We start from the raw sequence: 14,599 nt of genomic DNA, 5'->3' as shown, positions 1-14,599 counted from the left end.
CATGTTTGATGATTTAGGATTTGGACGCATGGGGGCAAGATGGGGCAAGAGTGCCTCCCTGGAAATCTATTTTAAGTCTCTCACCCAATTCATTACACTCTTATCGTCATATCTCACCTCCTACAAGTGTTTATCCAAGTGCAAACTCTCTTCTGTCTACCTGTATGTGTTGTGCAATTATCAGGTCAAAAGCTAGTATATAGCTGGACCATATTGTAGATGATTAGCCTTCAGCCTAGTAGCTGGTTTCAGCCCTCTATCTGCTCTCTTCTCTCCTCATATAAAGTATTTTAATACAGTTGAATTTCCACTAAAGCTGTTTTCATTTACATGTTTTTCTGTGCTAAACAGTGACTGAAACGTGGCCCATTGAGACTACATGTTAACCGTCAGTCACTTCTAATCTGCAGCTAAAATCCTGATTTTATAACCACGATGTCGCCTGATTAAAATCACTAAACACATCAGTTAAAGACAAAGACAGCTGTGATTGCAGCTGGATTTACTGTAAAGCGATCAGATGGAGATGTATGTCTGCGGAGAGAAGGCCTGACCTTGCGCTTGCAGGACAACACTGGTGACTCTCTTCTCCGGAAAACAGCTAAGGTTTGTCCAAGAAGTCGCTACATTGGTCGCTAGGTGCCTTTTTGAAAATAAAGTCAAGTTCATCTAGCAACAAAGGTGCTAAGTCGGTAACACTGCTTGATTGCACCAAATCATTTTGAAAGAGCAACAACCAATGGAGAAACTCCAACACTCGGCCAGCCAACCAATGATGTTACTTCATCACTCACTCACTCACTCACTCCCTCACTCACAAACATTCATGTTTATATAGCTGGCCCTGCTATCATGGTCCAGCCAAAAATACACAAGTAAATCATCCACTAAACAAAAGTGTGAACTCTACAAACAGTCATTTGACATAAAAGTATTAAAACATGTATCATGAGTCGATCCAGCTGTGTAAAATATGCAAAAATGCACTGAACAAAAGCTTCAAAAAGCTCCTTACTTTGGGGTTTTATTGTTTTAAAAATAAATTGTGACATGAGTGGAAATAAAACCCATCTAAAACTTATCAAAGATACAACCAAAACTAACTCAATAAGATTCCTTCAAAGTACCATTACTAATGCCACCACAAATCACAATTTGACCTGAGGAGACTTTATATAAGCAACAGGACCTCATTAATTAGAGATAAAGTTACATTAAACTCTCTTTAATTCGAATTAATAATCCTAAAACAGATATTATGACTCTGCATTGCAAATTTGCAGTTTTTCTGTTTACTTAGATCACATCTAGAGGAAGATCTCAAGCTCATTTTGGATTTGTTCAAATTCTTGTCTTGACTTTTTATTAACAAGTATTTTCTGAGCTGTGCTTGTCACAAGAAGAAAACACAACAACCTTTAGATGCATGTTGACATAAAATCTGTGCAAAAATCAGTTTAAATTGATCAGGTTTTTTTAGGTTAAATTCTGGGATCAGAAAAGATTTCATAAGGAGAACATACAAAATAATCACAGAGCAAAGATAAGCATAAACACTGGTATCCATTATCCATCTGTGATTCATTTTAACTATGAATCCCTAACATACAAGCATTTACCCTTGAGAACCTGTAAGTAAAGTTTACTGTTGAGCTTCCAAACGACAGATTTTAAAAGCTCCAGGAACCAATTAAACTCCTCAGAATCTGAGCTCAGATTTCCTTATCAGTCCTTTAAAAGGCATAAAATGCTTTTGTTTTGTTCAGTCATCATACTCTATAAATGTACATGTTGCTGAAATGAGTCCAAAGCGTGCGTGCGTGTGTTCATGCATGAGGTTGGTAGAGGTTCAGTTAGGTTTTATTACTCTGAGCCACAGGAGGGGGCAAACCCCAGTTTATTGAGCTGCTGTTAAGGCCACGGGTCAAATTTCACCTGCAATTAATGCCCAAAAACCTGCACACACACACACACACACACACTTAAATCCGTGCACAGGCACAGCTGCTGTCGTTTACTCATCCTGCGTGTGTGGGATGTCAGGTCAACATGACAGTAGCTTCTGTCACAGTCTCTCTCACTAAACAGTCAACACTCAGCCTAACCCCCAAAAGAGTGCACACACATACGCGCACACACACACACACACACACACAGTTCTCAAAGGATGGCATGATTTTGCCCAGGTGGGTGTGCTGGGGTATCAGGGGTTGAGGGGTCAGGGGGTTTGGATGTAGTCAGGAGATTTTGGTGATGAAACCTAACGCTCCCTCTCCTCTGCCCTATTAGTTCCCATTTTAGCTCTTTACCACTCCAGCTGTGTTTATTAAAACCTTACAGAGCAGGCTGAGGTATTTATCAGCTCCCTGAATCACTGCTGTAAAGACCCCAGACACACACACACACGCGCACACACACGCACACACACACACACACACACACACACGCACACGCACACGCGCACACACACACACACACACAGTCAACATCCTGAGCTGCAGGTTGACGGAGGAGGTGCAACAAATAAAACAAACCACTTTAAATCAGCTTTTTTTCCCACTGAATATCAGACTTATTTAAACCCACAACTGACACCTGCTCCTGCTTTTCACGGTTTACTCTTAATATCTGCTAAATGAATTTCATAAATGATATATATTGCCTGTTATGGGTGTTCGTATCAGTGTGGCTGTGACTAGAATCTGCAATAATAAATCAACTGATCAATCATCGGCAGCAATTTTGTTGATCGGTTTGTTGTTTTATCGTTTCAAGAAAAAATTCTCAGCTTCTTAATCTTCTAGATTTTTTTTTAATTGTTGGTCAGAAAACAAGATATACACACGTCACCACGGACTCTGGCAATCAAGACTTTTATCTCTTTTTTTCTGAAGATCATCGAAATGTTAATTAATAAATTATGAAAATAATTATTAGACTACCTGTATCCTGAGTTGTAGCAGTTCAGCTCAAGTGAACTGAACTGAACTGAACTGAAATACCTGGGTTTGTTTGGTTTTCTTTCATTCCCTCTTTTGTTTAAACATCACAGCTATCAGACTTAAACACGAGGCCAGAACTGACACGCCTGATGTCTGATCTCCACAGCCAATCATCCAGTGTCCATCAAGTCTGACTTCTTGTCCAATCATCTCTCAGAAAGGTAATGAGGCCCATTTGCGTACTGAGCTGCGCTGGATAAGCGCCTCAGCAAAATATAGACGTAACTTACTGTACCAAGTTCACGAGCCTGCCCCTGCTGTCACCTCCCAGGCCAAAAACATGTGATGAATGGCCCTCCGCTCTCATCAATCATCTGTGATTGGCCCTGATCTGCGCTGTGATTGGCTAATTAGCCTCATCTGTAACCATTACTGCGCAGAGAGGCAGCTGCGTCACACAAAAAAAAGGATAAGAAAAATAAAGGAGGTGAAAAATGACACCATCTGGGCTGTCCTGTCACCTCACTGCCTCCACACAATGCCAGGAATCGGACAGCTTCCCCCACACAGGAGCAACCACACACACACACACACACACACACACACACACACACACACACACACACACACACACACACACACACCTGAAGGCTGCAAGGCAACACCTTCCAAAGATCAAAATTTCACAGGTAATTATATTTTGAAAATAAATATGTGAACAAGACAAGAGCGGGGAGGAGGGCCTGTCAGGACTGTGTGTCAGCGGGTCAGCCACATCTCATCTGGCAACAGTTTCGGCTTCGGCTGCTGCAGCGAGGAACAGCAACGCCAGCTCCAGTCAGGGGGAAAAATACGAGCCGGTTATCAGATGTCAGAGGGAAATATCTGGTAACTGGGTGGTAACTGCTCGCCGAACGAGCGCCGGACGAGAGGGAGCGACAGTTTGGTGGAGCACTGATCTAGTGACGCAGAATGCATAACGCTAAATAGTGAAAGGTTAAGAGGCGGGAGGGGATGTGAGGAATAAAGAGCACAAGGCGGGAGAGGAAACAGACAAAAAGACAGAGAGAAAGTGAAGCAGGATGGAGCCCGAGGGGAGAGAGAGAGAGAGAGAGAGAGAGAGAGAGAGAGAGAGAGAGAGAGAGAGAGAGAGAGAGAGAGAGAGGGCCAAAACCACGAGGCCGACTGCTCTTGCTCCTGCTCCCTCCCAGCCAGCCTTCTCCTCTACACAGGAAATGGCTCTCTGCAGCCACAAGGGGAGGAGGTAGGAGGAGGGGTGGGGGGGGGGGTGGGCTCCAAACAGCTGTACCCACCGTGGGCCAACACAGGGAGGGAGCAGGGGCTGAGAGGAGAGGAAAGGGAGCAGGGAGGAGGGCAGTCCACAGTAAAGATGGCCGACTCATGTATCTTTATCTGCTCAGACAAGAGCCGTTAGGGAGTGATTGCTGTGGGTTTCCTTTTCTCCTTGACGTGCCCATATTCAGAAATTTGTTCTGTGTCATCAAATCACAGAGAACCACACTGAAAAGAAATAATAAAAGGTTTCAAACACAGTCATAAAAAAGTCCAAAGTTTAACCCCTTTGAGGAAAAATGAGATCAGAAGGATTTAAATTATTTTATGTCCTGATCTTATTCTAAAGCGTTCGGCTCCCGGCTCGTACCCCGTAATACAGTAATAATAATAATGAAGGGCTCCATTGAGAAAAGCTGGGCAGCTCCGGGTCTGTCTGCCTGCCGGGGACAGACACCCGATACCCGGCCGAGACGATGCCCAGCCGGCCGCACGCCTTCAGACGTCGTTAGAGCAGACACACAGCACGCCCCTCCTGCCACCCGCAATCCATCCACAGCCAATTACAAGCAATTTCCCTGTCCTAGGTGGGGTGAGGAGAGGGAGGGAGGAGGGGAGGAAAAGCAGTTGTCAGCCTGAAGCAGACACACATGGTTCTGTTTACACATTGCTAGTTGTTTGACTTTGCCATGGTAACACACTGCTGACGCTGGCGGGATGGATGGATATTTCAAAGTGAGACAGAGAAGTAGAGAGAAGGGGGGGGGGTCGGGTGGTGGTGACAGTCGCCAGCCTTTGATGGTCTGCAGGGTGGGGTGAACTTTCAGCAGGAGAGATGGCTCGTTTTTGCATAATGTACGAACGTCCCACAAACACAAGTCTGTTTGCCTCCTCCCTTCATCTACAACCCCCCCACCCCACCCCTCCTCCTCCTCCTCCTCCTCCTTCTTCCTCATCCTCCACCTCAGTTCCCCTCAGCACCTCGAGCTTCTGTTTGGCTTCCCGAAATCTGCCTTTCCGAAACTGGAGACGCGCGGCAAGGAGGTGCCTGATTCACCAGAACTGGAATGTCGGCAGTTCCCACAGGAAACCTGGAGCGTCTCAAAGCCAGGGCGCCCAGGACAGGCGAGTACACGCACACACACACACACACGCGCACGCACACACACACACACACATCCAGCAGTACAGGGTTTGCACATACAACACATAAGGACACAACTGGTCAGTAAGACAGGCTGAAGTTAGCAGGATGAAGAAACCTGCTGGATGTGACCCAACAATCGGGAGAAACGTAGATATCAGTCTGTTTTCCTTTTGTTCTCCTGTTTCTCGTCTTCATCCTCTTGTTTCTGTGCGTTAGTGAAGTGCAGAATCTGGGTCTGTTCTGAGGTTTTTCGTTTGACTTTTTATGCAGTTGTGCTGCTTCTACATCTCACTTCGAGTTTAGTGCACTCAACCTAGAACTTCCTGTCACCTCATATCTGTAAAAACAATAAATGGGACTTTTACCTCCAAAACTGCATCAAAAAGATTATATATACTGTCTTTTATTTCGTCAGATGATGCATGTTGATGAAAAATCTGTGCAAAAATCAGTTTAAATTGATCAGGCCCTTTCACAAGGTCCAGGTTTTTTTTAGGTAAAATTGTGGGATCAGAAAGGATTTCATCAGGAGAACAACAATAAAATAATCATAGAGCAAGGATAAGCATAAACACTGGTATCCATTATCCATCTGTGATTCATTTTAATTATGAATCCCTAACGTACACAGTATTTACCCTTGAGAACGTGTAGGTCTGTTAAAGGCTCCAAAAACCAATTAAACTCGTCAGACCTGAGATCAGATTTCCTCATAAATCCTTTAAAAGGCATAAAATGTTTTTTGTTGTCTGAGAAAAACAATAAATGGGACTTTTGCTTCCAAAATGTGATCAAAACGATTATATACCCTGTCTCTTATTTTGTCAGATGTGAATCTGTTTTCATGGGAGAAAATAAAATCACACAACGGATCATTTTTCTAAAACAATAAACTTTTGTTCTTCCATGTAACCGGTTCCAACTGAAGTCAGACTTCCTACCACAGGAGGTTAAATTATTCAGTGTGGTTACAGTAAGATGTGACTGAGCGGCAGACTTGTGACCAACACACTGCTGACGCCATTGACGCCTCCGCGCCCCACCCCAACGGCGTCAACCGGCGTTCCACTACCTCCCCGCTCTGACGTGGGACCCCCCCGCTGTGATCTGCAGTTAAACTGCGGCGTAACCTCCTCATTCCATATCCCATCTCAAAGAGCCCTCCCCCCTGCCCCCTGCGCCACCATCACCTCCTAATAACAACACCGTCCGCTGTGAGGGCTCTGCTGTCAGACATGGCAACCCGTCGAGTCTTTCATCTCGGCGAGCAACACACACATGTTCCAACCTTAACCCATCACACACTTTGACGCACATATAGGAATGTGCGCTTCCTTAAACACACACATGAGCGCTGAGGTGGGAAAAAAACGGAGGCGTTCAGAAACGCTGAGCTCCGTCTGCTCCTGGACGACCCCACTGTTCGTTTCATCTCCCCTCTCCTCTCTCTGCTTGCTGCTGGCACCATGACGTTAACACAAACACCGTATTTCTGTCATCGTCCCCGGGACGCAGCGTTCCCTTAATATCTCTCTTTCTTCTGCGGGCGTTCAGGGAATGGCGATGGGGGCCTGGAGGGATCTGGGACATGGGTGAGTTATGGGAAACCAGAGTGCAGTCTGTGGCCTCACAGCATGCGGCCCTCTCTCTCTCCTCCCGCTCCCCCTCTCCTTCTCTATCTCTGTTTCTCTTTTGGCAGAGAATCATAGGAGGCTTCATGCAGATCGCATATTACGGCCTCAAATGATCTGGGAAAACACGCCGTTAATGCTATGTGCACATCTGAACCCTGTTCAACTCTGAAGCAGTGCACGCACAGTTTGTGTGTACTTCTCCGGGCTTGTGTGCGGTTATGGTGTGTGTTTTACCTCCACGTAGTCTTTGGCGTGGCCCCAGTCCCTCTTGGAGTCCAGGTTGCCCAGGCTGAAGTTCTCCAGTTGGCCCAGGTGAATCTTTGCCACAGAGCGGCTGATCTTACGCGTCACAAAGTTTGCACCTAAAACATATACATAAAAAAAAAAAAAGATTTGTTGGCATCTTCTGAATTCATTTACAGTTTACATGGGATATAAATATCACAGAGGTTCAGCGTGGTCCAACACACACAAACACAGATCATCAGACACGGAGAAACAAGGAGCAGATAAGTGAAATCGAGGTCTGCATGAAAATGGAGTTTAGAGATCCCTACCAAACTTCTACAATCGCTCCATCACCACACACAAACACACACACACACACACACACACACACACACACACACACACACACACACACACACGGACGGCCTCCAAACCTCTACCACTGCTCCAAGTCTTCTATAGCCAAAGCAAAAAGCCACCCTGAGTAAAATCAATTCCTTTCCACCTCACATTACAGCCTCTAGATCCTTTTAGATTCCTCCTCTCTCATTTTCCCCTTTAATTCAATGTTTCGGTGTCAAATCTGGGCCGGAGGCCAAGGCAAATCTCAGAGCATCAGTCTGTCAACACCAAAAAAAAAAAAAAGTAACAGGGAAGTTCCACACAAAAATGACAACCAAACAGGACCACCCTGACTGCGCCGGTGCAGTGTCCAGTCCAGAATCACCGCATCGACGGCGGGTACATCTGCCAGATCGCCCTCAATCTGAGGAGACACATATGGCGATTTTATCTGCGGGAAAACAAATGAGCTCCTAATGACTATTTCTGTGCCACTAGCAGGGTTAGAGGAGTCTTCTGGGTGTTTTGGCGGCACGCTGAGGGCCAGTGTCGTGTTCTCTATTCCTGCTGCGGGGGCAGAAGATGCCGCGGCGTGCCTGCGAATAAAGGCTCCAGCCCTCCAACCCAAACACAGCATTATACTGATGGAAATCAACACTAAATATTAGGGTGTCATGACTAATAATGCCACCATCTTGGTTTAAACAGCCTATCAGAGCTTGCGGGGTTTAGCTCTGGCTGGGCTCTTCTGTCTTGTGTTCAAAAGCCAAATGGCAGATATGTTGGGATATGTGAAAATATCATTTCAAAGGAAAGCCTGAAACTCGCATCAAAGAGTTAGCTATTTTTAGCTGACACTACATCTCCACTGTACATAAATCTCCCACAACCTTGCGTGAACCTCTTCAGGACCTCTTAAGAGCTCCTGCATGCAGCTTTTTAAACTCATCATGCTTGAGATGAATGTTGCCATTTAGCTCTGCAGCCCATCCTGGCCTTAACAGCGCGGTTCTGTCTCGACACTGTATCACTGTTGCCCTGACATGGAGCAGAGCCTCCATTTAGACACAGGAAAATCCCATGAACCCAATCATGCGAACGCACCAAATTTGTAGTAATTATTTCATAGGAAAGCGACAGCCCTGGGCAGGCTGAGTGAAAACAGACCAGAGGAGGTTAGACACGCTTATTTGAGAAAATACAGCATGTTGTGTGTTGGTAGCGGGTCACGTGGGCCCCCGCGTCAACGCTGCTCTGTCGCCATGTTGAGCTGGAGTTTATATGAGGCTCTGTGCGGTCTTCAGACTTTCTCTGGCTCACACTACGAACACAATTTAAAACAAAAGGCTATAAAATTCGATCTTCAAAGTCATCCATTGTTCTCAGTTCTTTGAATCAATAATATAGACACGTTTATTAGGAAATAGCACCTGTCTACAGAGCGTAGATAAACTGTCGATGGAAACCCCCTCTGATGTCAGACCCGTACTGTCTTTGCATGATCGCCTCTTCTGGTGGCCCGGGGGCCCTTCTTTAACCTGGCAGGTCATCTGTTCCGACAGGTACCAGCGCTCCTGCTAACTGTAGTCAAATGGTAACCAGCAATTATTTATCTGCCACTGATGCATCCATGACTGTCAGCTTTGTTCTCATGCACATCAGCCAGACAGGCTCTTATCACACACCACAGGGAACGGGCATCTACCTCACAGCTACACACACATGGACATTCTCATGCCACATGTAGGGATGGGACAATTAAGCAATTAATCAATGGAGAGAAAGTTAATCGAACATAATTTTAAAGGGGAACTCCAGAAACGGTTGTATAACGTCTTCTGTGGCTCAGAGGGAACTTCCTATACAGAGCCTGTGAAAGACATGGGTTTTTAACCAAGCAGTCAGGGTGTAATGAAAAGGTTCCATCGAGTGGCATTGTGTGAAGTGTAGGATCCCATGCTTTTGAATTTTGACCCATTTAGGAACTAAAAGTATGTTGGCTTCTGCTGCTTTGATTTTGAACATTATATTTTTTAATTCACAGCTCTGCAAGTTCCCTTGGAAGGAGTTTTTTTTGTTTTTGTTTTTTTAAGAGTAAGAGACGTGCAACAAGGGTCCCTGGCTGGAATCAAACCAGAGATGTTCTGGTTAAACAGTATAGGTCTTAATACCTGGGCAAATGGACACCCAACTTGAGTAGTCCTCTATTAAGCAATTCATTATTTTGAGCCATTTATCATGCAATAGAGCTAAAAAAGTTACCATCTAAAATTCTGTTTTAAATGATGATTTATGATTTGAGTCTTTATTTATTTTAATATATGCTGCCAAATTTTGTTGCATACTTTAATGCAATGACAATGAAGAATCTACCCATTTATCTATCTATCTATCTATCTATCTAAAACACTAGTAAGCCTTTATTTTTTATTTTGTATCCCTCTTTGAAATTCAGGAAATAATTTTTTGCACTAAACATCTTCACTTCTCTTCTGCTTACCAATGATTCTCTATTTTATCCAAATACTTGAGTTTTGAACTGTTGATCTGACAAATCACATCAATCTCAAAATTTCACTGAGGTCTCTGGAAACTTCCCACTATTTATTCTTTTTTTTCTTAGATTAAATGATTAGTCAGAAAAAAATCAAAAGACAGAACAATATCCATATATCATACGTGAGGACCTGGTGGGGTGAGGCAATGTAACAAGAGCCCAGATTGGTAACTACAGTAAATTGGAAGTCAGGGGTGTGATATGATCCAACATCCAAGGGAAACTCAGGTTTGCAGGTTAAACGCAGGTTGTCAAAACTCTGCAGAGCCGACTTGGCTCTTAAAAAGGTGGCAGAGGGATACAGTGTAGCACAGTACCCCCAATCAGTAATAAAGTCCATTATTCCCCCCCGAGCACACCTGTAGTCTCCTTGTAAAGCTCACACCTCTGTTTGGAGTGGCTCTGCTCCCTGCCTCCTCTAATTGGTGTGGTGTGGACCAGAGCGTGGGCCTAATGGACCGGCCTGCCTGGCTGTGGACAAAGCCTACACTGTTACTGGCCCGGGTGTTAATGTGTTTCCTTTACTGGCAGCGGCACCGCAGGACAACCAGGAGGAGGGGGGTTGGAGGCAGGGGAGAGGAGCCAGGGGGGCTAACAGGAGGTTTCGAACCCGAGCGGGCCAGCGGTGGACGTTTAACCTTGCCCGCAGCCCGGCGGAAAGTCTAATAAAACCATGGGCCGTGAAAACTGAGCAGGCAGCAAAACCCGTGCCAGAAACTGACACTCACTCTCTTTCTCTCTCTCTCTCATTCTCACTTAACCGTCTCTTTTATTTTTTTTTTTTCCATCATTCCTTTTCAGTTTTTGGCCACAGAAGCGACAGGAAAAACGTAACACACGGGCTTCGTTGGCACAGCTGGGCTGAAGTATGGGGAGAAAAGGGAGGAGGAGGAGGAGGGTGAGGAGAAATGTGCAGAGATGTCTCCCATCCAGAGCCAGGCCATGTGGGCCCAGACAGGATGGGGACAGGAGCTGTCGGCTGGGGGCTCTGGTCTGGGGGAGTCAGGGAGGGGACTGTGGGTTTTGAGGGGATTTTGGCTGGACCGTCCCTGGTTACTCAACAGATTCTGTTGATAGAACCACGCTGCTAAAGAAAGGTGACTTATGAAGTCTGTCTTCAAACTGTGTGACGGCCCAGCCCTTACACACTAAGACCTCAAGATGTCTGACTCACACTCATTTATATTACTGTCTGTGAGCACATTTATGGGCATTTACCGATTGAGATTCAACCGCAGCGAGATTTATTTGCATCACTCTCCTGTGACAGTTATTTTGAAGACATAATGTGTGGTCATGGCTCAGCTGAATGGCACATTAGCTCTGGAAAAAACTGAAAAGCTGAGTAAATTCAAGCCTTGAATCATGTCAAACATTTATCAAGTTCGTCTTTAATGTTACATTTACAAAGGTTGAACATCTATTTCCTTCCTGAGCCAAGTCTCGTCTTCCAACTTTAGACCTGCCGCATGTTTTTCATCACCACGTGAATGTGTCCAAAGGTTTGCAGGATGTTACTAAATTTTCTCTTTTCTTAATAAAAATGTGGAAAGACTTGGTCACCCAGGCTGCTCTAACGAACCACATTCCAAAAACAGGACTGTTATTGCTTACTCTTCTTAAAAAAGCTGAACTAAAAGATTCATTCCAAGTATTTTCCAAATGTCTGACAGTTGAGTCACTTTTGTTGTGAGCTTGTCTGAACTGGCAACGCTCTGAAGGTGGGTAAAGAAAAAAATAGACGAGACATAATTTTGATTGCCACAGGGTTGTCATAGGAACCCTTAGGTTACCTCAATGAAGAGTTTACACACCTGTTTTGGAACTCAACCAGAACTGCAAATCCCATAATCCCACTCTGTCTTTTGAGCAATGGCCTTGGGGAGTGAAAGGCTTTGTGGCAGGCTTGAAGTGAAAAATGCAACCCTTAATTTCCATCTCAACTCCCACACGTTTAAGGGTTTAGGTCGACTCCGGAACCCTGTTTACATCGAAATGGAAACGTTCTTGTCTCATACCCATCTTCTTTTATCTGACCTGAGTTATGAACAAAATACCTGACTTGCAAGGAGCACAGAGTGAGGAATTTTGCAGGAGGAATCTTCACCGGGTCGGGGGTTGGCCAAATTCCACCCAGGCCAAAGACCTGTCAGTGTCTGCCATCGCCGTTATTGCACAATTCACATTCCAATTGATCTCTGGAGACTTGACGAGGGGAGAATATTTGCGTTATATCCAAGATAGGTCATGCGCTCGGCTCTGCCAACACAGCATCTATTCACACCTGACAGACAGCTGTCCTCATTCTGGGCTGACTAAACTGACAGGGAGGGCGCAGACAGAAAGAAATGTGATGCGAGGAGCGCTGGAATGGAGCTGGAGGGTTGCGAAGAACAAGACCAAGACCAAGAAAGTCCTTTTTTTTTTTCTCAAATTGGCTGTGATGCAACAAAATGGATACACGGCACATGGTGTGCAAAGGTGTGGAGAAAGAAAGGGAGGGAATGGAGAAAGAGAGGGGAGTAGGAGATACATGTTTTTCTTGAACTTCAACACTGACAGCACCACCTCCACATTACAGAACCGAGAGTGAATGACACAAAGTGTTTCACTCCAGGATCGAAGACAAAGATGTAGCTGCGTCTGGCGGCAACCCGTAGTTCGATCAAAATCAAAATACGGCGCATCGACACCTTGGGGTTTGCTCTTCCGCCTGCACGGCTCTGACAGGGCCTGGCAAGGGTTGAAGAGAGGCGACGGGGTGCCCTCAACCTGCGGTACAATTAGCGCCACTCAAAGCGAGCACTCAGTCAACAGGATTCTTGGTTGCCATGGTGACCTGGGACAACAAACACAGATTTGAGGGCGGGAGTGGGGATGAGTAGAAGGTAGAACCCTCAACAACCACGTGACACATCTGACGCCAACTCAGACTGAGACGGAGGGAAGCACCTTTGTGGCTACGAGACACAAGGTGGTGGAAGGTGTGGAGGGGGTGGGGTGGGGGCTCAGCCGTTTTCTCATCGACACCTGATGACACGAAAAACAAAAAACAAAAAAAGGGCCTGCTCCGTGCCGGGTTCCGTCTTACAAGATACCGCCAAATCTCCTCGACGCCCCCCCTGACCGAGTCATTCCCATCCAAAGATCTCCTTTGAAAATAACCTCTCTCAAACAAATGGATAACATATCCTCTTACAAATCTATCGTGCGATCTGACCCTTTGGGCTCAACCTCAACAAAAGCAGAAAGATGAAGCCAAGGCATGTAGAGGCTGAGCGGCTGTATGTGTGTGTGTGTGTGTGTATATGTGTGTGTATGTGTGTGTTTTAAGGGGTAGCATTGACTTTGGCAGTGCTATTCTAACTTCCCCAATGCTAACTGGTCTTCTCTCCTAACATAACAGTATATTATTCTATACTGCCAAGCGTGAACCACAGAGCTCTCAGGGTGGAGAGATGGATGGGACTTCCCCAAATAAACCAGGGGATTAGGCTACAACTGGAGCTGGTCAGTAGTAGCAACAGTGGATACACACACCAAACATATTACTGCGCTGATTTACTGCCTAGCCTTGGATCAACACACTGCTAATAACTATAAATTAAAATCGGGTTTTGACTTTTATTGTCAAAATTAGATTTTTGGGGACTTTGAGGTGCTGTGTGTTTGTTGAACGTGATGACCAAATAAACACATGAGCTGGTTATTTGCACAGATTTCACTGCTGATCACTGTTGCCAAGAATCTGCGGAATACTGCACTGTCTCATATGTCACAGCAATATGGAGTCTATTTAGCACCCCTGCTAACGCTAATCCCCCTCTTCAGAGTCAGTGTGAGGGCTGTTTGTTATGGCTAACAACTAAGCTAACCGGAAAGGAGCTAGCCGCGGTGTGAACCAGCCGGCAGATGCAGGCTTCTGTTTGCTTTGCTTCACGCTGGATTTCCACCGGGTTATTTTTCCTCCACGACTGTCCGATTCTGACCTCTCGCTGCAGAACAATGGGGATCGGCTGTTTATTGGTTGAACGGTCAGGTGTTTACGAGAACGGTAAGAGAAACCAGAAGCACATTCCTGTTGGGATGAAGTCATCCTGGGCGCTGTGAGACAGAGACAGAGCTCCTTGTTGGATCCTACAGAGGGACAGTTAAGTCTGAGGCTGGTGTTCAGCTTCACTATTCCCTCTCCAGCCATTCCCGGCAGCCGCCAGACCGTCCTATGTGACACACCACACCACGCCACACTGCGCTGTGGAGATGATTGGTCACCACTGGGTCACTTTAGCAGACGCCATGAGCAAGTCTAAGTAGGCTTGTTATTAAAGGGAAAAGTTTCCTCATAAAAGCAAACATCTATTTGTTTCTCAAACACAGACACACACATCCAGTGGCACCCTGGGAGAATGACATCACAGCTTTTCCTGTGTGTGGGAGGAGGAGGGGGGTGGGCTCG

The 14,599-nt window shown here is 45.6% G+C and overlaps 1 protein-coding gene across 1 annotated transcript in view; it reads right to left on the bottom strand.

The window, feature by feature from the left end:
* gmds (GDP-mannose 4,6-dehydratase) overlaps positions 1–14,599 on the bottom strand; it is a 181,063-nt gene that overhangs the window by 97,345 nt on the left and 69,119 nt on the right. Inside the window, exon 7 of the mRNA XM_023428985.2 lies at positions 7,251–7,378. Coding sequence (XP_023284753.1) covers positions 7,251–7,378 — 128 coding nt within the window. The remainder of the gene's footprint in view (positions 1–7,250; positions 7,379–14,599) is intronic.

Source organism: Seriola lalandi, unplaced genomic scaffold (assembly GCF_002814215.2).
Source record: "Seriola lalandi dorsalis isolate HSWRI2012SDOR001 ecotype SW California unplaced genomic scaffold, Sedor1 jcf7180002054885, whole genome shotgun sequence".
Lineage (NCBI taxonomy): Eukaryota > Metazoa > Chordata > Actinopteri > Carangiformes > Carangidae > Seriola > Seriola lalandi.
Note: the sequence above shows the minus strand (reverse complement) of the source record. Positions and strands in the feature narration are given on the sequence as shown.